At 42.6% G+C, this 26,313-nt stretch overlaps 1 protein-coding gene across 1 annotated transcript in view; it reads right to left on the reverse strand.

The window, feature by feature from the left end:
* The window catches only part of panx3 (pannexin 3), a 91,749-nt gene extending 66,243 nt beyond the window's left edge, over positions 1 to 25,506 (reverse strand). Inside the window, exon 1 of the mRNA XM_068054316.1 lies at positions 25,326 to 25,506. Coding sequence (XP_067910417.1) covers positions 25,326 to 25,506 — 181 coding nt within the window. The remainder of the gene's footprint in view (positions 1 to 25,325) is intronic.
* Between the last annotated feature and the right edge of the window lie 807 nt (positions 25,507 to 26,313).

Genomic DNA, 26,313 nt, shown 5'->3' on the forward strand with positions numbered 1-26,313 from the left:
AGGGATAGGGTCTATTCCCATCTGGAAGAAAATAGGCTTATCAGTGATAGGCAACATGGTTTTGTGCAGGGAAGGTCATGTCTTACCAACTTAATAGAATTCTTTGAGGAAGTGGCAAAGTTGATTGATGAGGGAAGGGCTGTAGATGTCATATACATGGACTTCAGTAAGGCGTTTGATAAGGTTCCCCATGGTAGGCTGATGGAGAAAGTGAAGGCGCATGGGGTCCAAGGTGTACTAGCTAGATGGATAAAGAACTGACTGGGCAACAGGAGACAGAGAGTAGCAGTGGAAGGGAGTTTCTCAAAATGGAGACGTGTGACCAGTGGTGTTCCACAGGGATCCGTGCTGGGACCACTGTTGTTTGTGATATACATAAATGATTTGGAGGAAAGTATAGGTGGTCTGATTAGCAAGTTTGCAGACGACACTAAGATTGGTGGAGTAGCAGATACTGAAGGGGACTGTCAGAGAATACAGCAGAATATAGATAGACTGGAGAGTTGGGCAGAGAAATGGCAGATGGAGTTCAATCAGAGCAAATGCGAGGTGATGCATTTTGGAAGATCCAATTCAAGAGTGAACTATACAGTAAATGGAAAAGTCCTGGGGAAAATTGATGTACAGAGAGATTTGGGTGTTCAGGTCCATTGTTCCCTGAAGGTGGCAACGCAGGTCAATAGAGTGGTCAAGAAGGCATACGGCATGCTTTCCTTCATCGGACGGGGTATTGAGTACAAGAGTTGGCAGGTCATGTTACAGTTGTATAGGACTTTGGTTCGGCCACATTTGGAATACTGCGTGCAGTTCTGGTCGCCACATTACCAAAAGGATGTGGATGCTTTGGAGAGGGTGCAGAGGAGATTCACCAGGATGTTGCCTGGTATGGAGGGTGCTAGCTATGAAAAGAGGTTGAGTAGATTAGGATTATTTTCATTAGAAAGACGGAGGTTGAGGGGGGACCTGATTGAGGTGTACAAAATCATGAGAGGTATAGACAGGGTGGATAGCAAGAAGCTTTTTCCCAGAGTGGGGGATTCAATTACAAGGGGACACGAGTTCAAAGTGAAAGGTGAAAAGTTTAGGGGGGATATGCGTGGAAATTTCTTTACGCAGAGGGTGGTGGGTGCATGGAACGCTTTGCTAGCGGAGGTGGTAGACGCGGGCACGATAGCGTATTTTAAGATGTATCTAGACAGATACATGAATGGGCAGGAAGTAAAGAGATACAAACCCTTAGAAAATAGGCGACAGGTTTAGATAGAGGATTTGGATCGGCGTAGGCTTGGAGGGCCGAAGGGCCTGTTCCTGTGCTGTAATTTTCTTTGTTCTTTCCTGTAAATACTGCCACAAAGTAATCATTCAGCATGCCCACATACAGCAAAGGAGAAGCAAGAAATTGATAAAGAAAGGGAGAATAGAAAATGAAAGAAGCTAGCAAAAAATATAAAAACGGACTGTAAAAGCTTCTAGAAGTACATAAAAAGGAATCGTTTGGCTAAGATAAATGTGAGCCCACTAGGGGCAGTCAGGAGAATTTATAATGGGGAATAGAGAAATGGCAGAGAAGCTAAATGATTACTTTGTGTCTGTCTTCACTGAGGAAGATACAAGAAATCTCCCAGATTTAGAGATCTGAGGGATTAGGGGAATGAAGAACTGAAGGAAAATAGTATTGGTAATAAGGTTGTATTGGAAAGATTAATGGGGCTGAAGGTTGATAAGTCCTTAGGACCTGATATTCTACATCCCAGAGCATTGAAAGAGGTAGCTATGGAGATAGTGGATGCATTGGTGATCATCTTCCGAAATTTTATAAATTCTGGAATGGTTCCTGCAGATTGGAAGGTTGCAAATGTTACCCCACTATTTAAGAAGGGAGGGAGAGAGAAAATAGGGAATTACAGACCTGTTAGCCTTACATCAGTCATTTGGAAAATGCTAGAATCTATTCTAAAGGATGTGATAAATGGACACTTGGATAATAATGATCTGATTGGGCATAGTCAACATGGATTTATGAATGGGAAATCATGTTTGACGAACCTGTTGGAGTCTTTTGAGGATGTTACTAACAGAATTGATAAAGGGAAGTTGGTGGACGTGGTATACTTGGATTTTCAGAAGGCTTTTGATAAAGTCCCCTACAGGAGATTGGTTAGCAAAATTAAAGCACATGGGATAGGAGGTAATATACTGGCATGGATTAAGGATTGGTTAACAGGCAGAAAGCAGAGACTAGCGGGGTACCGCAGGGATCAGTGCTTGGGACCCAGCTATTCACAATATATATCAATGATTTGGACGTGGGACCAAATGTAGTATTTCCAAGTTCACAGATGACACAAAACTAGGTGGGAATGTATGTTGTGAGGAAGATGCAAAGTGGCTTCAAGGGGATTTGGACAGACTTAGTGAGTGGGCATGAACGTGGCAGATGGAATATAATGTGGAAAAATGTGAGGTTATCCACTTTGGTAGGAGGAACAGATGTGCAGAGTATTTCTTAAGTGGTAAGAGATTAGAATGATATGGAATTAATGTAGGCAGGTGGGATTGGTATAGATAGGCATTATGGTCGGCATGGACGCGGTGGGCCGAAGGGCCTGTTTCTATGCTGTACGACTCTATAACGTGTAGAGGTACAAAGGGATCTGGGCATCCTTGTTAATAAGTCACTGTAAGCTAACATGCAGGTGCAGCAAGCAATTAGGAAGGCTAATGGTATGTTAGCCTTTATCACAAGACGATGTGAGTACAGTAGTGAAGTCTTGCTTCAATTGTATAGAACCTTAGTTAGACCGCACTTGAAGTACTGTGTGCAGTTTTGGTCCCCTTACCTTAGGAAGGATATTATTGCCTTAGAGGGAGTGCAATGAAGAATCACCAGACTTGTTCCCGGGATGTTGGGACAGTCCTATGACGAGAGATTGGGGAAATTGGGCCTGTATTCGCCAGAATTTCGAAGAATGAGAGGTGATCTCATTGAAACCTACAAAATACTTAAAGGGATAGACAGGGTAGATGCAGCTCAGATGTTTCCCCTGGTTGGGTAGGCTTGAACCAGGGGACACAATTTCAAAATATGGGGGAAGCCATTCTGATCCTGTACCTCTCTACGAGGTGTGACTGAAGCGGAGTAATCTGTCCAGATACTTCCCCTCCTGTATGTGTTGAAGTGTCTTCAACTCTCACTCCAGCTCAATGACTATGAACCAGAGAGATTTGAGTCAGAGACATCTACTGAAAATGTGTTCACTCGGGATAGTCTCACTGTCCACAAACTCCCACATACTGTAGTCCAGATATACAACCTGCCTCAAACAAGAGAGAATCTAACCATCTCCCCTTGATGTTCAATGACATTACCATTGCTGAATCCTCCACTATCAACATCCTAGGGGTTACCATTGACCAGAAATTGAACTGAACCAGCCACATAAATTCTGTGGCTACAAGAGTCTAGGAATTCTGTGACAAGTAACTCACCTCCTGTCTCCCCAGTCCCTGTCCACCATCTATAAGGCACAAGTCAGGAGCATGATGGAATACTCTCCACTTGCCTGGATGAGTGCAACTCCAACAACACAAGAAACTTGACACCATCCAGGACAAAGCAGCCCACTTGATTGGCACCCCATACACCACCTTCAACATTCACTCCCTCCACCACCCTTGCACAGTGGGAGTAGTGTGTACTATCTGCAAGATGCACTGCACCAACTCACCACGCCTCCTTCCGACAGCACCTTCCAAACCCACGACCTCTACCACCAAGAAGGACAAGGGCAGCAGACGCATGGGAACACCACCTGTAGGTTCCCTTCAAAGCCACACACCATCCTAACTTGGAACTATATTGCCATTCCTTTACTGTCGCTGGTCCTGGAACACTCTTCTTAACAGCACTGCAGCAGTTCAAGAAGTTTGTTGTTTTTTTTTATTTTACTACCCACTAATGTAAGACAATAATATTATTTTAATCAAAACTTGTGGTTGACACTTGCAAAGCTATCCAACCAAGGAGCATCAATAGTTTAAATGAAATACAGAATTCTGTTTGCTGTTGGCAGGTGCACAGAAACTGACCAAACTTTACCAGCAAGCACTGCAAAGGCCAAAAGGCTTTTCCAAGTAAAGTAACCTGTTAAAAGCTGCAGGATGCTTTTTCTTCTTTTCCCTCGCTTTTTACAGAAACAAATTCACTGATCTGTGATGAGAATATTTAGCAAGAGGCCCAAGGGTCATAAAATAGGGTTGAAACCAATAAGCAGCCACACTTCATAGCTTTGTTTTGCTTTGATGCAAAGTAGAATCTCCTTTAAAACTCCATATTTCAATAAGTCTGATAAGAAATGAATCTGGATACAAAAAATATGCAGACATATTGTCTGTTCTGAGGGGGTTGTAAAATGCAATTGTGGAGAAAAAAGGCATGGCTGAACATGTTATTAAAAAAATGCTAATTCAGCTGGTTTAAATGGTGCATAGAGTGTTTTGAAAGCTGCACGAAAATGACACATGATGACATTTCTTGTAATTCTTGTATTTGAACCATACAGTAACCTGTCAAGGTTAGAAGGTTGCGACTTACATTAATTGGCGACCACAAAGGGACACCAGTGAGAATGAGGATGCATCCAAATCCCAAAGGGAAAACTATGGATGAGTTAGTCACTAAGTATGTCATAGGAAAGTTGCCTCGAAAAGAGAGGTGGGTTCGGGTCATCGTTGACTGCGATGATCTTGTAGATGAAGCAGAACAGTGGACACAAAGGTCCACTTACCATCTAAGAATGGTGAAGGCCATGTGGCTTATGGTGTATCAACACCTTAAAATGTTGGGCCAAAATGTCTGTTTAAGAAAAGAGTTAGAGAGTGAGAGGGAAGCGGTAGTGAATAGGCTATTAGAGGAACTAAAGAAGGAATATTAAGGTCAAAAAGGGATAGAGAAGAGTTCAAAAAAGGAAAGGGAAGATGGTGCATGAAAAGAACACTATTTAGAGTTAGTGAGCTGAAAAATGTAAGGAAAATGAAAGTTGGAGAGAAGAGGTGTACTTACAAAAACTGTGATTTGAAAGTGGCTATAAGGTTGAACAGGGTGGAAGGCAAGATCGTGCTGAATGCAAGATGATGATTAAGGCACTAGAAAGTAAACCGTCAGAACAAAGTGGGGTAATTTGAGCGATTGCCCCGAGGTACAGTAACAATTTAGAGAGCAAATTAGATGAAGACAACTTAGAAATGGGGAAACTAGGGATTGACTGGCAGCCGCCACCAAGTGCTCTAGATCCTCCCAGACTTGTACAGCCTATTAGACAGTGTGGTTCATTCTTGCAGCTTTCAAAAACTCTATGCAGCACTTAAGCCAGCTCAATTAGCATTTTTTAAACATATTCAGCCATGCCTATAATTTATCTCCATGGTTGCATTTTACAACCCCTGCAGAACAGACATTATGTCTCCACATTTGTTGTGTCCTAATTCATTTCTTATTACTTATTGAAACATGGAGTTTTAAGGAAGTTCTAACTTTGCATCGAAGCAAAACAAAGCTATGAAGTATGGCTGGTTATTGGTTTCAATCAGTTAAAAAAGGATCTACAGACTGCCCCAGTGTCAGGAGCAGTGGACCCTGGCAAAGGCTTTTATCTTGAAACTGCGCCCACTGATGCGAGCCTGAGTGTAGTTCTTATGCAAGAGGTACATGACCACCTCAAATCGGTGGCTTATGCTTCTTGGGTTCTATCAGATGTAGAGAAAGGAAATTACATCTGTGAACGACATCTGTTAGCGACCTTTTAGAATGTAAAACACTTCAGGCTGTTCACCAGTACTCAACTCCTCACATCATACCCCGATTTGTTTATTAAGAAGAATTATTTAGAAGAATTAAGGAAGGAATAGCATCTAGCACCCGAGTTGCTAAATGGACCTTGTTATTGGAAGGAATCTCAGGGTGGAGAGAGAAGACGACCCTAAATTAGCAGCTAACCTTCGTTATCAAGGAGAGCCACACATATGTACTGTGGAAGGCATTTGGGAAACTGAGGGGTTAAATCTGAAATACATCTAGAGGGATGAGACATCTATGTGGATGGCTCTAGCTTTATGGTTGAGGAAAAAAGGAAAACAAGGTGTGGAATTTACAACACCCAGAAGCAGGTAGAACTTACTATAAAACTTCCCAATACCTCAGTGCCCAACAGGCTGAATTGACTGCTGTTTCATATGTAGTCACGCACCCCAGTGAATTTCCCCCTCTCTACACTGCTCTGATTCCATGTTACCATGCAATTCATGCACTGAATACCTGGCTGCTTGTACCAGGCGAAGGTTCAAGTCAGTGGGTAGAAAACCCTTGGTTACCGCCTTGATGCTGGCAACCATACTGGAGACAGTTAAGACTGGGCTAATGAATATTACATTGATAAAGTTAAAGTCCATTCTAAAACTGAACCACGATGGGAAGGTAATCACAAAGCTGATGAACTGCCATGGGAAGGTGCTGAAAAGGGAACCCTGTGGGATCCCTACAAATCAGGAGCAGTCACAGCCACCTTATCGGAGCCGTTCATGATACCCCTTCCACCTGATCATAAAACCATTCAATTAAAAGATGTAGTTTTACAAGCAATCATTAAGGAAAAGGAGCCAGGGAGGTAGAAATCAGAACGGGAATGCTGTTTAAGGAAGAAAGATGGGTAGTTCCTGAGGGATATCAGGAGGTCCTGGGGTGGACACCCCAGATCAGAAGTGACATGGAAACAGGTAGAGGTAGGGGAATGGTGACCTCACTTAAGGAAAGACGTAGAAGATTTCTGTAAAAACCGTTCGATATCTGCTAATAACCCTAACCCACACAGGAAGAGGCTCCTCTCAGGCACACCAGTTGGTCAGAGGGACCGTAGCAATGTGTCCAAACTGATTTTTATAAGACCCTTGCCCACTTCTAATAAAGGTAATAAATATTGTCTGGTGTTAGTAGACAACTTCACCAAATGGGTGGAAGCTTTTCCTGCAAGTCCGGCACTGCATTGTGCATGGCAAAAAAGCCAGTCAGGGAAATATTCTCTGGATAGGGGCTGCCCCGAGTGGCTGAATCAGATCAAGGGAGTCACTTTACAGGCCAAGTGATGCAAACCACATTAAAATTGTTAGGCATTAATAGAAAATGTGATATGGCCCACAACCCGTAATCATCAGCAATTGTGGAATGAATGAATCATACCCTGAAACTGGCTTTACATGAAGAGCTGAACAACAACCTTGCCAAATGGGATGAGGTAATGCCCTTGATTTTGATGAATATATGCAGTCAAGAGTCAAAGGGGACAGGGTACTCCTCTCACGTATTGGTCACGGGGAGACCTATGAGAACCCCAACACACATCTATTGGTCCCTATATTGATGGACAAACAGGTCAAGGAGGGGTCTCGATAAGTTTCCTGAACGACCAGTGGGAAACAGAGAATTGCATCTAAATGCTGCCTATAGTATAGAGAAGGCTTACCAAGGTAATCGATTGCTGCAAGCCCCAACTAAACCTCAGGATGAGGAAGTCAGAAGCCAGGTATAAAACTATGCGAAGGTGGGTGTGTTCAAACCCCTTTACCAGGGACTGTATAGTACTGTGGATAAGGCTAGTTCCATGCTGTCTGCAGATCAGCTGCCAAAGAAAGTTGAGTGATTTCACATTAACCAAATGAAACTTTTTGAGTCTGCAAACAGATCCAAGAGATAGCGGGACATGATCATGTGTATGGTGCAACCACACCTATGGGATAATGATGATCCACCAGCACAGCCTCTGCCACAGCAATTCATCCAACAGGTACCATATGGTGCTGGTATGAGGGGGAGATCAAATCACTCCCACACCTTTGGAGACCCCCATGGTCTCCAGTCTTGATTCAAGCATAATGACAGAAAGCAAGAAGAAAGAGACAGGCCCCTCAGTGGTATAGCCCTTCTCAGTAGTGGTCTTCACACCTTTTTCTGGAATGAGAGATGATTCAAGTATGACCCATCTTGTCTCTTCTATAGGGTCGTCCAACCATTAGATTACTGATGTGTGGACTGGTACTCTATACTGAGACAATCAAGCGTAATGGAGTCTGTGATATGGATTATGCAAGCCAAATTACCATGAACCCTGAAACCCAAACTCAGAAAGGCACCTGAGAGGTTGTCCATCAACACATTCAGGGTGACTGTCAGACAAATTGTATTGATGCCAGGTTTGGGGTAACCACTGGTAAGATAAAGGAGGGTAGAGGGGTATCTCTGATGTATAAATTGGGAAAAGTTCCAGAACAGCAATGTGTGTGGTTCATTCAGAATGGCAAAGCCAATGAAACAAGTTATGACCAGATTGGGAACCTCAGTGAAAGTTGGGCAATCCCAGTACAATCTACTGTCCAAGGGGAAACTATGGCCACGGGGGTGTCAAGAGTATGAAGTGGTATATACCTATGTGAGCCCATTTAGGACAACTGTTCTGATTAAGGTGCCCCCCAAAGTGTAATAGTAAGAGGGTAAAATATGATCACACACACACGGAATCCTATCTGGTGTGAGAATGCATAAAGGGACCATACAGGCAGTTGGATTAAATCTGTCCCTAAACACCCTCTCCCTGCAAACCTAATGCAGAAACCTCAAGACAGTTGTCCCAAACATATTCCAGGGCCAACTAATGGGCTAGTAGTAATCCCCACTCAAAAGATTTTATATCATGATGTTCATCACAAAGTTGCACTGTTAATTTTAAATTTAACAGGGTTAGGGTGCTGGAATAGTGTAAACCTAAAATGTGCAAATTGATTGGGGAATTTTGGGAAAGAACCCATGATACACTAGCAGAGACAGATCTGGAAGCTCTACCACAATAAACTTCCAGGATTGACATTGGTTTAATGCTACTTCTGAACTGAATGACACTGAGTCAATTAAGAATGCTGAGGATAACAGTAAGGAGAGGCACATCAGAAGATGGTGATATTACTACTATATTCAATATCGGTACTCCCTTGGGTAATACCCTTGATTTAGTCACTTTAGAAAGTTCGGTAAAGATGGTGAGAAACTGCTTAAGGAACCTTTTGGACGAAAGAACAGGGAGAATTGCAGGAAGACGACCATACACCCACAGGATGCGATCAGGTATCTTGAATCTCATGCTAAAACAATGAATCTTATTTTAAAAGAAAACTCTGACGCCTCCGACAAGGCTGCACGACATACTGTAATATATGGATCTTGGTTGGCAGAACAGGCTAAGGAAAACCTACAACACGTTGAGGGAAGGCTTCCCTCATGAATAACTAATTGACATTTGAGGGCTATGTACGCCTACCAATTCTGTTTGACTGTGTCAGGTCAGGAGATCAGTACAGCTGTACTGGCTAAGACCTGAGTGCAATTGGCTGGAGCAGGAGGGTGTTATTCTGGTGGGCCTGGAGTTGTATTATCCTGTCTTGCATAGGAGTGCAGCCTCTAATTCCCTGTTTCATATGGAAAACATAGGAGCACATAAAGGGAACCATCCAGTGGAATATGAAGAACCCTCAGGGTATGTGACCTGGTTGGATGGGATTACATGGGCGGTGCCAGACCTTACAGGGTGTACTCAAGTCCGGGAAATACTTGGCGGCCCCACGACACAGCTGAGCATGTAGCTCCAGCTTATGGGTTTAACTGGGATCACGTCAAATGGAATTCCACAATGAAGGTGACTGCGGGGTGGTACTTCCCAGTGAGATGATCATACAGGGGGAGAGGTTAATATTGTATCATCACTGTGCACCGGGAATACCAGTACAATAAGATGATCTGTCCCATTGCACCGGGACTCTGGTGTCTTACCCCAGTCCAACTTATAGGTACTTGACTGCGTGTGTTAAATATAGATTCACATAAACAAATACGTATCGATGTAGATGATGAGTTAAAAGAGCAGTTGCACAAGTATGTTACAATTTTTGGGTATAACATCCCACCTTTGCCCCGGAACCTATGGAATTAATGAAGCATATTAATCAGTCTCAAAAGCACTATTATATTCTGGCTCAATGGAGTCATGAAATGAGGAAAGAAATACCCGAGGTTGGGGATGATTCATCCTGGTGGATATTGGTATGAATATTGAGATGAATCCATGGATAAGGATCATCTCCCATATTCTGATCATTGTTCACCTGGTGATTGTACTGTACTTATTAATAACCTGCCATGTCGTCAACAGGCGATGCAAGCAGCAAGAACGGATTGTTACTGCAGAAGACGCAAGCCAAGAATGAGGATACTTCAGGATAAATGGCTGCCATCCATATTTTTGGCGATCACAGCTACTTGAGGGTGGACTGCAAGAAACAGCAATGTTATTTTCATCGAAACTGGTGGTTGGGAGTTGCAATGTTATCCAACCCTGGAACATCAAGAGCTTAAGTGAAATGCAGAATGCTATTTTCTGTAACTAGGTGCACAGATACTGACCAAACCTTAACAGCATGCACTGCAAAGGCCAAAAGGTCTTTACAAACTAAAGTAACCTGTTAAAAGAGGCAGCTGGCTCTTTTTTTTAAAAACAACAAAATCACTTGTCTGTGATGAAAAATAGCACTTTTGAAGCTATGGAATGTTGAGCAAGGGGCCCAAGTGTGTAAAATAGGGTTGAAACCAATAAATAACCATGGTTCAAAGCTGTGTTTTACTTTGATACAAAGTTAGAACCTTAGTGAAACTTTTATGTTTCATTAAGGCTAATAAAAAATAAAACTGGACACAAACAACAGGGAGACATGATGTCTGTTCTGAGGGGGTTGTAAAAGATAAAAGATAGGCATGGCTGAACATGTTTAAAAATGCTAATTCAGCTGGCTTAGGTGGTGCACTGAATGTTTTGAAAGCTACAAGAAAATGGCACCAAGATGACATCGATGTTTGCCTTCTTTTGAAATGCAGAGCAGTTGATTTTCCCAGTAAAACTTACTTATGAAAAGTTTAAGAAACATGGAACTTACAAGGCAGGATTTAACTATCATTTAGACAAAGAATTCAAAATATCATTGGACATTTGTAGCTTAAGGCGGATTTTGATAGGACAGTACGATTCAGTCAACGAAACATCCATGCCCACCTTGGAAAGGCATAGAGATCATTCTAAAAAGTGATTCAGTACTGTAGCCAAGCAACTTGGTCAATTGCTGAAGACTACGGTCAATAGGAAGTGACCATATGTATAACCACTTGTAACATTTTTGTGACTTGAATTGTTAACTGCATTTTACCAAACCTAGTAAAGACATTAGTGTTTAATTTGAACTTTGAGTTTTCTCCTTATTTCTCGTAATTCCTGTGTTCGTATTGCAACTTACACTAACTTGCTCCAAGCACTATAACTTTGGACAAAATTTTAAATACTTACTGCTTCATGCTGACTTGAACATCTACAAGTAGTAACAGCAAAAACTGGCTCCTCTGCACTGAATTCACACTCACGCTAATTACTAATTTTTACACACCGTTTATGATGTACTCCGTTTGCCATCACTGTGCGTCAGCCACACCCAAGTAACAAGTGCTCACTCATCTTCCTGCTCATAATCATTATCCCCTATTCAGGAAATCACTTATAGCTGATTGACTGTTCACGGCCACTGACAGGCACTTCTATTAACAAACCTTTACAGATTTAAAGTTGTAAGTTCAATTCAAAAAGTTAAACTAAATTTCAGTTTGTGAGTATTCACCCATTACTTAGCGCAGAGATCCACTCTCACCAAATTCCCAAATTTTACACTCAGTTTAGAACCACTCTGCAACAGGCTGAGCACTCAAAATGTATGAGCTGATCTATGCAAGTCGGCATGGATTTGTGCAGGGCAAGTTATGTCTGACAAATTTAGTTGAATACTTTGAGGAGGTCACTAACATGGTTGATAGTTGATTGCAGGGGGGAGAAGAGGTGCTCCTTTTCGTCTTTTTAACACTTGTGGTTTGTAGAAGCTTTAGGTAGTAGGTATTTAAAACTAAGAGCCGATAACTAATATTTTAATAATTTAAACCAGTTACATTCATTCTTTAAAAAAAGACAATAAATCAAGTGAATGTTATATAAAACTTTAATTAAATTTATAAATCAAGGTTAGATAAAGATGGCCATGCAGGAGGTGAGCTGCATCTGATGCATGTGGTAGTTTGTGGAGAGCAGCGAGATCTTGGACAACCACATTTGCAGTAAGTATCTGTACCTTGAGTTGTTGGGAGACTAAGGTCTCACACATTGCGATGTATCAAGGAGGGAGAGTGTTACCTGGACATTTTGACCCAGAAGGATATGTCTGCTACTCAGGCAGGTAAGAGGACCACAGATGTGATGGAGGACAGTCAGCCTTTGCCATTGTCGTACGGGCATGAGGTACTGACAACCGTTGTGGATGTGAACAAAATACTTCAGAAGGATGGTCACATTGACTATAACACCATGGTACAGGAGGGCACTCAAGTGGGGGGGGGGGAGCAGAAAGGAATGTAGCAGTGGTAGGGAACAGTACATCAGGGGTATAGATAGCATTCTCTGCAGCTGCGACTGGGATTCCCAAAGACTGTGTTGCCTACCTGGTGCCAGAATTGAGCACATCTCCTTGCTGTTTGAGAAGAACTTGGAGTTGGAGGGTGTGGATCCAGTTGTCGTGGTCCACGTGGGAACCAACAACATAGGTAGAAGTAGGAATGAGGTTTTGCTGAGTGAGTTTTAGGACCAAGGGTAGAAATTTTAAAAAGAACCTCAAAGGTAATACTCTCAGGATTACTACCTGAGCCACATGCAAATTGGCATAGGAATAAACATTAGAGATTTAAATATGTGGGAGGCCAACAAGGTTACATGGGGCCAGTACTGGAGTGGCAGGGGGGGGGGGGTGGCGGGGAAGAAAGCATTTCTGTTGGGACAGACTCTACTTAAACTACTTGGGACCGATGACATGGGAATCAAATAATCAGGGGAGTAGATAGGGCTTTAAGCTAATAAGGGAGAGGAAGGGGTCAGGTAAGGTTGAATTTTAAGGCTGAAGGGAAAGTTAGAGCAGAGAAGTGGGACAGGATTTTTAAGTCCACTGGCATGTCTGTTTCCTGTTGTTGTTCCTACACCAGCGAGTTTCATCAAGACAGGGGAAGGCCCCGGCAACCCGCCCAATTCTGGAATGATACCAATTCAAGTAGTTAACAAGATCCTTGTCAGCTCATTGAAGGCAAGTTTGGGATTTTGGTGGGGGCACATGGAGGCGGCAACACAGTGGAGAGTCAGTAATGGCCGCACTATCAGCTCACAGGTACCACCAGCTGTGCACAGGTTGCGGGGAGAGTATTCTGTACCTGTTCGGGCAGTTCAGGGTGTCACCACCCTCCTGGAATAGTAGTGGCATCAGAGAAGGGGTTAAGGATTCCAGACATTATAGGGAGTCCAGCTGAGCGAAAGGTACGCAATAGCTAGTAACGGGAGCACAACTCTCAAATTTTGTGCCTAGTGGCAATGAGGAGCCATATACTCAGCAGAAGGGGCAGAGTTCTGGGCATGAGGAGGGCAACAGAGAAGGACAAGGGGCAGGAAGACAACGGAGGCCAGACCCTCAGTCCCGGATCCACCAGCGAAGATGGAGACACCTGGACATGTGCAAGACCATTGCCACAGGAGACTATCCAGGCAAATGGTCACAGATTTTTGCCTTTGTAGGATTTCGCTGCACTGCTCATCATACCCTGCCAGTAACCAGAGACATGAACATCTTCACTCTGGCTCCTACCAGGGATCAGCAGAAGACCTTGATGGCATCTCGCAAATGGCTGCACAGCACTGCATTTCGTAGGTCATCGATGCCCTATTTGTCAGAGCTGGGTAGTACATTCAATTCCAGACAGATTGGGCCTGGCAAATATAAAGGGCAATGGCTTTGCTTCCATCACTGGATTCTTCTGGGTACAGCCATCTTTGTTTGCACTCATGAGGTCATCAAGGCACCAAGTAACCGCCCAGTGAAATTCATCAGCAGAAAGGGCTTCTACTCCCTTAATGTTCAGCTGGTCTACGACCATAACGAGAATTTCCTGCAGATATGCGCTCACTTTCCTGGCAGCTGCATTGACTCCTTCATCCTCTGGCAGACCAGAGTGCAACAACTCTTCAATCCACTCCGCCCAAAACTCTGTGGATGGATTCTAGGAGATGTGAGTTAACCCTTGAAGAGATGGCTACTGAACCCTTTATGAGACTCTGAGCTGAGCCACAGAGACCTACAGCCAGAACCATCCTCTTAAAAGGATCACCATCGAGCAGGCCATCAGGCTTCTGAATCTACAGTGCAGGTGCCTGGACCGGTCAGGTGGTGCCTTGCATGGTGTGGACAGGTGTGGACCTTGAAGAGGGTGAGACCCTGAAACGACAGAGCTCATCAGAGAAACAGGAAGAGCAGGACACGGAAGAGAAGGGGGAAGAGGAGGATGCAGAACATAGCGGTGCCCTGCCTGCACAGGGAGGTGGCCAGGTCTGGCACAGGACTCGAATCTCATCAAGATGCTGCCAACATCAGGGATGATCTGATCCAGGCACATTTCAGCTGAGCTCTTCTAGAGATACAGCCTTTAATAGATCCACTCTTACCGCCAATATATGATACACATCTGTCCCCCCCACTCAAAGACCCTTGCTTCCCTTCACCACCCCTTCCCCTTTTCCAGTGTTGCCATTAAAGAATGAAAGCTCACATTTCTGACATCATATGTTAATATTTACATTGTAATGTATTAGAGAAAAAGTACACATTTATAGATGAGGCAAACCCCGGTGAACCACTCAGTGCTCTGCCAGATGCGGTGGTCTCAGCTCTCGGCCACTTCTACACGGTGCTCCCTTCCTGGCCTCAGATGAGGTGGAGGCAGCCTACTCGCTGGTCTTTGCTTGCAGCTGAGATACACGTGGCGGTCATCCTTCTCATGGGGATGCCAGTGGGGGCACCGCCAGAGGCTGCTGTAATAGTGTCAATGCAGTCAGAGGGGCCACAGAGGCTGCTGATAATGCTGGTGCCCCATGAGGAGTGACACCCTCAACCTCTTCAGTGACTGCCTTAACCCTTGGATGGTGCGCCAGAGGGATGGAGGGAAGCACCAGTTGGGGCATAACTGGCATTCACTCCAAACATCTCTATGACCTGCGCCACTGACCAGTCAATGCTACAGAATGTGGCATTCATTCTGTGCATGTCAGTGCACTGCTCATGCATCCACTCATAGTGCTACTGCATTTGGCGCTCCATGAGGTTGGCCACTCTTTCAATGGAGGAGCTCATGCATTCAAAGCCCTGAACCATGGTGGTGTACTTGTGCTGAATGGACTCCTCCATTCTTAGCCCATGAACTTGCACTGCCTCAGGGATCTCTGACATGTGGATAAATATCTGTTGCTACTGGTCTAAGTAGAGCCTCCTTTCTTGTGATTCCCAAGGCTCTGCATCTGTCCCCAGCTGAGCATGGCTGTGTCTGACTTCCACCCTCTGAGGGGGACTGGACACAGTTGCTTCTGCCTCTCTCACCTCTTTCTGCCCAATCATGGCGTACTGTTCACCCAGTGCCACCCTTTCTAATTGCATACGAGGACCCACTGAGTGCATCGACACTAGTGGAGGGTGCACTTGTAAGATGCGAGAGTGATTTCTCTGATGTCTCAGTTTCCAGCGCTTGCCCCAGTGCTGTTACAGGACTCTGTTGTTCCCCCTCCACATCAGAACCTGCAGGAGACACAATATGAGGTCATGAGAACTAGCCTTGGAGAGCAGAAGCCTCTCCTGCATGGATGAGAGAGAGGGAGAGGGAGAGAATAAGCTCACTGAACCTTTTCCAGCACTGCACCCATTTTCCCCTGACCACACTTTGGCTGCTGATGGTCCCAATAATATCTAACCACACCAGCTTGTTTTGGGAGGGTGGCCTTCTCCTGAAACCCTCCAGAAAGAGGACCTCCCTCCTCTCCCTCAGTCCCTCCAGGAGAACCTCCAGGTTGGTGTAAAGCAAGGTGCAACCCTGCCCCACATGTCAGCCCTCTGCCTTTCATTTCCAATCACTGGTGCATCCATTCCTTTAGCCAAACAATAATTCAGAAATCTCTGCCATGGTGTGTTGAAATGGGGCCCACACTTGCACGGTCCTGCCTCCATTCCTGCCCATGTGGGCGCTAATTGGTTGCCAAACCTGCCCTCCAGCAATCTGCCTCCATGAAAATCGGGTCTGTGACTACTTCTCCTCATCCCCCACTGGGGCGAGTTCAGGACCAGAAACAGTCCAGACGTCAGTTTCCCAACCCCGGAAGGAACATCAGGCCTGTGATTTAGGTAAGATGAAGCAGACTGTGTCAGGAAGTGACAAAAACTGTAATCAGGCATTAGTAACAGCAGGGCAAAATAGTAAAAAGTTAAAACTAAAAGTGTTGTACCTTGAATAGATGAAGCATTCATAACAAGATAGAAGAATTAATGGCACAAATAGAAATAAATGAGTTTGAACTTGTAGCCATTATTGAGACATAGCTACAAGGTTCAGGGTGACCAAGGTTGCAAACTAAATATTCCTGGGTATGTGACTTTTAGAAAAGGTAGACAAAATGGAAAATGAGGTGGGATAGCCCTGATAATAAATGATGAGATAAAGGCAGTAAAGAGAAAAGGAGCTTAGCCCAGAAAATCAGGATGTAAAATCACAAGGGCAAAAAATACCAGTGGGAATAGTTTACCAGCCTCCTAGCAGTAATCATAGTGTTGGATAGAGCAGAAATAATGAAATTAGAGGAGCATGTAATAAGTGTGATGCAATAAATGTGGGGGACTTTAATCTTCAGAGACTGGGCAAACCAAATTGACAAAAGTAGTTTGGAGGACAAATTCATGGTGTGCATTCGACAGTTTCCTACAGCAATGTGTTGAGGAACCAGTTTGGAAATAGGCTATTTCATTACTAGTATTGTGTAATGAGACTGGGTTAGAATCATAGAGTTATACAGCACAGAAACAGGCCCTTCGCCCCCCCCCCCCCCCCCCCCCCGTGTCCATGCCGGCCATCAAGCCGATCTATTCTAATCCCATTTTCCAGCACTTGGCCCATACCCTTGTATGCTATGACATTTCAAGTGCTCATCTAAATATTCCTTAAATGTTGTGAGGGTTCCTGCCTCTACCACTCTTCAGGCGGTGTTTTCCAGATTCCAACCACCCTCTGGGTGAAAATTTTTCCTCAAATCCCCTCTAAACCCCCTGCCCTTTACCTTAATTCTACGCCCCCTGGTTATTGACACCTCCGCGAAGAGAACAAGTTTCTTCCTATCTACCCTATCAATGCCCCTCATAATTTTGTATACCTCTATCAGGACCGTCCTCAGCCTTCTCTGCTCTAAGGAAATCAACCCTAGCCTATCCAGTCTCTCTTCATAGCTGAAAGGCTCCAGCCCAGGCAACATCCTGGTGAATCTCCTCTGCACTCTCTCCAGTGCAATCACATCCTTCCTATAGTGTGGCGACCAAAACTGTACACAGTACTCTAGCTGTGGCCTAACTAGCATTTTGTACAGCTCCATCATAACCTCCCTGCTCTTATATTCTATGCCTCGGCTAACAAAGGCAGGTATCCCATATGCCTTCCTAACCACCTTATCTACCTGTGCTGCTGCCTTCAGTGATCTATGGACAAGTACACCAAGGTCCCTAGGATCCTCTGTACTTCCTAGGGTCCTACCATCCATTGTATATTCCCTTGCCTTGTTAGTCCTCCCAAAATGCATCACCTCACACTTCTCAGGACTAAATTTCATTTGCTACTGCTCTGCCCATCTTACCAACCCATCTATATTGTCCTGTAATCCAAGGCTATCTTCCTCATATTTACGACACCACCAATTTTCATGTCATCTGCGAACTTACTGATCATACCTCCTATATTCACGTCTAAATCATTAAATGTACACTACAAACACCAATTCCCACTGGTCACAGACTTCCAATCGCAAAAACAACCCTCGACCATCATCCTCTGCCTCCTGCCACTAAGCCAATTTTGGATCCAATTTGCCAAATTTCCCTGGATCCCATGGGCTCTTACCTTCTTGACCAATCTCCCATACTGAAGTCCATGTAGACTACATCAACTGCTTTACTCTCATCTACACACCTAGTCACATCCTCGAAAAATTCAATCCAATTTGTTAGACATGATCTCCCCCTGATAAAGCCATGTTGACTATCCTTGATTAATCCCTGTCTCTCCAAGTGGCGATTAATCCTGTCGCTCAGAATTTTTTCCAATAGTTTCCCTACCACTGATATTAGACTCACTGGCCTGTAATTACCTGGTTTATCCCTACTTCCCTTCTTTAATAATGGTACCACATTTGCTGTCCTCCAGTCCTCTGGCACTATCCTCTGGGGAAGAGTGATAATAATATGATGAATTTTATATTGTCACAGACTTGAATTATTTTTTTCTCCTCGGAATAAAAACTGTGTGCCTTTAAGATTCTGGTAAAAACAGTGCATCTTTAAGGGAGAAGATTCTAGAAATCTGGAGACAGTATACCAGCTGCATTTTTGTTACCATGAGCAACAGCAGTAGAGAGAGAGGTCACATGGTATGATGTGTCCATTTTGACTCTGTGTAACTGACAAAAAACTGGCTTGAAGCAGTGAGTTCTGAGAGACTTACCAGTGAGGTATTCTAAAGAAAGGAGTTGTCCTATTCTCTCTCAATAAAAATTCCACAAAGCTGCAAGCCAAATTAATTCCCCAAGTAAATAAGACAAGTTTTTCTTTTTCAACAAATTATTTGTATTGCTGTGCTCATTGTTGAAAGGACTATTTAATGTTACTGCAGCCAGATGTTTGAATGTCGAAAAATAAGAGTATTTTCATCAAATCCAGATGAAGACTTCAAGTGAACTGTGATTATCTTCACATCAGAAGACCTCATTCACCGGGAACGTAAAACGCAAAAACTGATTTATTTTATTCTTAAAAGACAGCTAATTTTTAAAAATGCTACCTTTAAAAACGGATCACTGTTATTTTTGAATGTATGTTCATGAATGTGGGAGTTAGATTAAAATAAGAAGTTATAAGATCTTTAGACATAGCCTCATCTGAATAGCATTTACGATTTAGTTTTAATAAATAGTTATTTTGTTATTGTCTAAAGATACCTGGTTTGATCGGTTTCATTCTGCGGCTACTAGAGTGTTTAATTTAGCTGTTTTTTCCTATTTGGTGAAAGCTTAATATTATGCTGTGACCTGTGTAGCAACAGGACTGAATTAACAGTGCGTTGCTCCCACCACAGTCTTAATGATATTAAGTTTGAGATTGTGGTTAAGTCCAAACCTAGGGTCTTAAATTTAAACAAAGGCAATTACAGAGGTATGAGGGGTGAGGTGTCTGAGATAGATTGTGAAATTAGAATTAAGGCAAATATTTAAAGAAATATATTATTCTCAATGAATATATATTCCCTCGAGGAACAAAAGCTCCACTGGAAATGTGGTATAACCACAGCTAATTAGAGTTAAGATAATATTCTATTAAATGAGGCTTACAATGGTTGCCAAAAATGGTAGTAGGCCTGAGGATTGGGAGGATTTTAAAAATCAAGGGATGACAACAACAGTAATAAAGAGGAAGAAAATAGAATGTGAGAGTAAACTAGCAAGAAATATAAAAGCAGATGTTAAGTATGTAAAAAAGGAAGAGGTTAGCAAAAGTAAATGTGAGTCCCTTAGAGGCAGAGACAGGAGAAATTATAATGTGGACTAAGGAAATGGCAGATATGGTAAACAAATATTTTACATAAGAACATAAGAAATAGGAGCAGGAGTAGGCCATTCCGCCCTCAAGCCTGCCTCGCCATTCAATAAGATCATGGCTGATCTGCCACAGACCTCAACTCCTCTTTCGTGCCAGCTCCTCATAGCCCTCAACTCCCCGACATTTCAAAAATCTATCTACCTCTTCTTTAAATACTTTCAGTGATCTAGCCTCCTCAACTCTCTGGGGTAGAGAATTCCAGACATTCACTACCCTCTGAGAGAAGAAATTCCTTCGCATCTCAGTTTTAAATGAGTGTCCCCTTATTCTGTAACTGTGTCCCCTCGTTCGAGATTCCTCCATTAATGGAAACATCTTCTCAACATCTACTCTGTCAAGCCCCCTCAGAATCTTGTACGTTTCAATAAGATCACCCCTCATTCTTCTAAACTCTAATGAATAAAGGCCTAACCAGTTCAGCATTCTTGATAAGTCAATCCCTTCATCCCAGGAATCAGCCTGGTGAATCTCTTTTGAACTGCCTCCAATTCCAGTATATCCTCTCTTAAATACGGGGACCAATACTGTACACAGTACTCCAGGTGCGGCCTCACCAACACCCTGTACAGTTGTAAGAAGACTTCCCTATTTTAAAACTCCAACCCTCTAGCAATAAAGGCCAAATTTCCATTTGCCTTCTTAATTACTTGCTGCACCTGCATGCTAACTTTTTGTGTTTCATGCACAAGAACACCCAGATCCCTCTGTGCTGCACTTTTTGAAGTCTCTCTCCATTTATATAATAGTCTGCCCTTTGATTCTTCCTACCAAAGTGCATGTCCTCACACATTTCCTACATTAAACTCCATCTGCCAAGTTTTTGCCCACTCACTCAACCTATCTATATCCCCTTGCAAATTCCTTATGTCCTCATCCTAACCCTTCCACCTATTTTTGTATTGTCAGAAAATTTGGATATATTGCACTCTGCCTCTCCTCCAAGCCATTAATATAGATAGTAAATAATTGATGGTCTAGGACTGATCCTTGTGGCACTCCACTAGTTACGTCTTTCCAACCTGAAAAGACCATTAATCCCAACTCTCTGTCTTCTGTGAGTTAACCAATCCTCAATCCATGCCAATACATTACCCCTAATACCGTGAGCTCCTATCTTGTGCAATAATCTTTTATGTGGCACCTTATCGAATGCCTTCTGGAAATCTAAATACACTACATCTACCGGTTCCCCTTTATCAACTCTGCTTGTTATATCCTCAAAGAACTCTAGCAAATTTGTCAAACATGATTTCCCTTTCACAAAACCATGTTTGATTGCGTTAAGCTTTTCTAAATGTCCTGATATTTCTTCCTTAATAATGGACTCTAGCATTTTCCCAACAACCGATGTTAGGCTGAATGGCCTATAGTTTCCTGCTTTTTTCTCTCGCTCCCTTCATGAACAGGGGCATCACATTAGTGTTTTTCCAATCCACTGGGACCCTCCCGGAATCCAGTGAATTCTGGAATATTTCGACCAATGCCTCCACTATCTCTGCAGCCACTTCCTTTAAAACCCTTAGATGTAGGCCATCAGGTCCTGGCGACTTGTCTGCCTTTAGTCCCACTGGTTTGTCAACTACTTTGTCCCTTATGATAGAGACTGTTACAAGATCTTTCCTCCCATTAGATCCTTGCTTATCTGATATCTGTGGGATGTTTATGGTGTCCTCCACCGTGAAGACCGATGCAAAATATTGGTTTAAATTATCTCCCATTTCCCTGTTCCCCATTATCAATTCTCCAGTCGCATCCTCCAAGGGTCCCACGCTCACTTAAGCTACTCTCTTTCTTTATATATACCTGTAGAAGCTCTTACTGTTTGTTTTTATACTTCTTGCCAATTTACTTTCATAATCAAATTTCTCCCCCTTTATTAGCTTTTTAGTCATCCACAGCTGGTTCCTAAAAAAATTCCCAATCCTCTGGCCTACCATTAGTTTTTTTTGTATGCCTTAGTTTTTGAATGGACACTCTCCTTGACTACCTTTGTTAAGGGTGGTTCATCCTTCTCATCGAGTCCTTCTTTTCAACCGGGATTAATTTTTGCTGAGCATTATGAAATATCTGCTTAAATGTCTGCTCATCCACTGACCTTCCCCTTAGTCTATTTTCCCAGTCCGCTTTAGACAATTCTTTTTTCATACCTCTGTAATTGCCCTTGTTTAAGTTGAGGACATTGGTTTGAGACCTAAGTTGCTCACCCTCAAACTGAAATTGAAATTCTACCATGTTGTAATTGCTACCCACTACAGGATCCTTAACTACGATATCTCTTATTAATCCTACCTCATTACACATTACTAGATCTAAAATAGCATGTTCCTGGGTAGGTTCTGCAATGTATCGCTCTAAGTAACAATCCCTAATGCACTCTACAAATTCATCTTCCATATTTCCTCTGCCAATCTGATTTGTCCAGTCAATATGCACTTAAAATCACCCATGACAACTGTAGCACCCTTCTTACACGCCTCCATTATTTCCTGGTTTATACTTTGTCTTACAGTGCACAGTAGAAGACACAAACATACTGGGGAACCAAGGGTCAGTGAAAGTGATGAACTTAAAAATATCAGCAAAGAAAATGTCCTGGAAAAAATAATGGGACTAAAAGCCGACAAATCCTCTGAATTGATGACCTACATCCTAGGATTTTAAGAGGTGGCTGAAGAGATAGTGGACGTTCTGGTTTTGATCTTCTAGAATTCCCTAGATTATGGAATGGTCCTGGTGGATAGTAACATAGCAAACATAACCCTACTGTTCAAGAAAACAGTGAGAAAGACAACAGGAAGCTAAAGGCCAGTTAGCCTGACATCAGTAATAGGGAAAATGCTAAAATCTGTTATTAAGAATGTGGTAACAAGACACTTGGAATGTCACAATATGTTAAACAACAGAAAGGGAAATTATGTTTGGCAAATCTATGAGAGTTCTTTGAGGGTGTAACTAGCAGAGCAGATAAAGGGAAACCAGTGGATATAGTATATTTGTATTTTTAGATGGCATTCCTCAAGGTGCCAAACAAGAGGTTGTTACACCAGGTAAGGGCTTATGGGATTGGGGTAATACATTAGCTTGGATTGTTGTTTCCCTGACTCTAGAATTAGGCCACTCCACAGAGGCTTCAATTTTCCTTTATTATATTTGGTTTCCTTATTTTTATTGTCCATTTCTTGAGGTACTTTCCATTTTCACCATCCCCCCCATATACCGCTGCTTGTTCTGTGCTTGTGTCATATTTTTAAAAATGTCTCCACATTTCTGGAGGGTGTGCGGTACTCACATTTGCGGAATTGATCAAGACTGGAACAGACACCAAAAAATTAGATTGAGGATTAGATAACAGACAGAAATAGAGCAGGAATAAAAAGGATCATTTTCCAGATGGCAGGGTGCAACTAGTGGAGTGTCACAAAGATCTGTACTTGAGCCTCAGCTATGTTCAATCTATATCAATGACTTCAATGAGAGAACTGAGCGTAATGCTCCAAATTTGCTGATGATACAAAGTTATACAAAGGGAAAGAAAGCTGTGAGGAGGACACAAAGAAACTGCAAAAGGATATAGACAGGTGAAGTGATTTGGCAAGAAGCTGGGAGATAGAGAATAATGTGGGGAGATGCGAAACTATCCTCTTTGTTAGTAAGAATAGAAAAGCAAAATATTTTCTAAAAGGTGAGAGACTAGAAATTAGGTATGCAGAGGCATTTGGGGATCCCAGTATACAAGTCACAGAAAGTACTATGAGAAAGTTGGAAGACAAGTTAACCTTTATTGCAATGGTTCGAAGTATAAGAGTAAGGAAATCTTGCTGCAATTGTACAGGGCTTTGGGGAGACGACACCTAGAGTACGGTGTACAGTTTTGGTCTCTTTACCCAAGGAAGAACCTACTTGCATTAGAGGGTGTACAACAAATGTTTACTAGATTGATTCCTGAAATGAGAGAGCTGTCCTATGAGGAGAGGTGGAGTAGAATAGGCCTGTATTCTTTGGAGTTTAGGAGAATGAGAGGTAATGTCACTGAAACATGAGATTCCAAGTGGGTTTGACAGCATAGATGCTGAGAGGCTATTTCCCTATCTAGAGGGTCTAGATATAGGGGTCATAGTCTCAGGATAAGGGGATAAAGAAAAGTTTCTTCACTCTGGGTTGTGAACCGTTGAAATCTTTTACCTCAGACAGCTGTGAATACTCTATCGTTGAGTATATTCGAGGCTGAGTTTGATAGATTTTTGAGCACTGTTGGAATCAAGGGATATAGGGATATGGCAAGAAAGTGGAGTTGAATGGCGGAGCAGACTTAAGGTGCCAAACGCCCTACTCCTGCTCCTATTTGTAATGTTGTTACTAAAAAAGTAATCAAAAAGGCTAATGGAATGTTGCTTGTTAACTCATGGAGCTTAGAATTCAAAAGTAAGGAATTTATGCTTCAGTTATACAGATACCGGTCAGACCCCCATCTAGATCACTGTGTTCAGTGCTGGACAATACACTGAGGAAGCAGAGATTGGCATTAGAAGAGGAGAAGCACAGATTCACCAGAATGATGCCAGGGCTTATCGGGTTAAATTATAACTTGATTTGTAATTCTTGAGTTTAAAAGATTGAGGGGTGATCCAATTAAGGTACTTAAAATGATAATGGGATTTAATAAGCATGGTGGGGAATCCAGAACAAAAACACATACTAAAATTCATTCCGGGCCACTTAGGAGTAAAATCAAAAAGGGTAGTAGAAATCTGGAATTCTCTCCCCCAAAAGATTGTGGATGCTGCAGTCAATTGAAATTTTCAGAAGGGAGATCGATAGATTTTCGTTATTAAGGGATATGGAACAAAGGCAGGAAAATGGAGTTGGGGTACAGATCAGGCAGGATCTGATTGAATAGCAGAACAGGTTTGAGGGGTGAAAGGTTACTCCTGTTTGAATAAAGAGAGCTCACCATGGGGGTGGCATAATACACAAGATAACTAACCTCAGTTACAGACAAATGAAATACCTTTATAAACATTTTCTCAACAGGTAGAATAAGCACATTGCAAGAACCAGTAAGTAGACTAAACAAGCTCTATTCTAAATGGATTAAAAGACCTACTCCTATTCTTATATTCCTAACTTATGTTCCATTAAGCAACTATTTAAAAAAAACTGATAATTAGATAACATTCAGTATGCATAATGTATGAACCAAGCAAGAACTGACCATCAACTTTGCAATAACTAGCAATTCAGCAAGCATTAGCAATGCATTAACAATGTATTAAATAACCAGAGCCAATCTTTAACTATTATTCAGCATAACTATTAGCAATACATTAATTATCCATTAACTAATGAATGATCATTGGCTAATCATCAACCATCAATTAATTAACCATTTAGTGATCCATTTTAAAGCTAGTGAAACCAAGTAACTCAAGACTCACTGAAAGAGATTTCTTTTGCCAGTGCAGCTGAAACCAGGAGAAGAGGAAGTCCCACGGAGATAAATTTAATCATTCGGTCAGTGGCTAGCTCTAAGCGCAAGCCTTTGGCCCTCGAATCCTTTGGCTCCCGGATAAGAGAATCAGATAAGATAAACTCAGTTGCTATACTGGCAATAGACATTCTGACTGAGAGTGGGAACAGCAACAGAGGCACAGAAAAGAAAGGAAGATTGCTGTAAAACTTAACTAAAGCAAAGAAAGAGCCACAGATACTCAAACAAATGACACTTGTTCTGCCAGTTTTGTTTAAAATAGAGGACAGAGAAGCATGAAATAAATGGTGCCCAGCACACTGAAGAGGAGAGCTACAGCAAAGCAGTGGACTGATGAAATCTGACTATACTTGGAGATTATATAGGAACAGGGTTTGGACCAGGACTAATTACAAATTTCACTGTGCCAGAAACCAGAGACCTTGTCATATAGTGGAACCAATTTACAGTAAATGAGAAGGAGAGACAGATGCCTCATTCCTTGCTACCCACAGCTGCGTAATTTTAACCAGACCAACCCAACCCTAAACACAGAGTAACACTGTCAGATTAGAGGCTTCACTGCAAGACCTCTGAGACAATCTGGAGCAAAGCAGCTATTTATGGAGCAACCCAGCTTCCAGTTCCACACACACACATCAGGGTAAATGCAGCTTTCACAAATCAAACCAGATTGGTTCTGCCCAACGGCTGCAGGCATCACCACATCAAAGCAGATGCTGTGCGAGCAGAATTTGATGGCAGATTGGGTTCACTGAGAAATCAGAGAATTCAGGATGAAGCCTTACACCAAGCATACTGTAAGGGTTCACCAACAGTCCTGCGTGCTGCAAAATGCAATACATTACAGATGCTGGAAATCTGCAACAAGAACAAAAAAATGCTGGTAACACTCAAGAGGTTCAGGCAGCATCTGTGGCTGGAGCAGAGAAGTT

The sequence above is a fragment of the Heterodontus francisci genome, chromosome 22 (genome assembly GCF_036365525.1).
Source record: "Heterodontus francisci isolate sHetFra1 chromosome 22, sHetFra1.hap1, whole genome shotgun sequence".
Taxonomy (NCBI): domain Eukaryota; kingdom Metazoa; phylum Chordata; class Chondrichthyes; order Heterodontiformes; family Heterodontidae; genus Heterodontus; species Heterodontus francisci.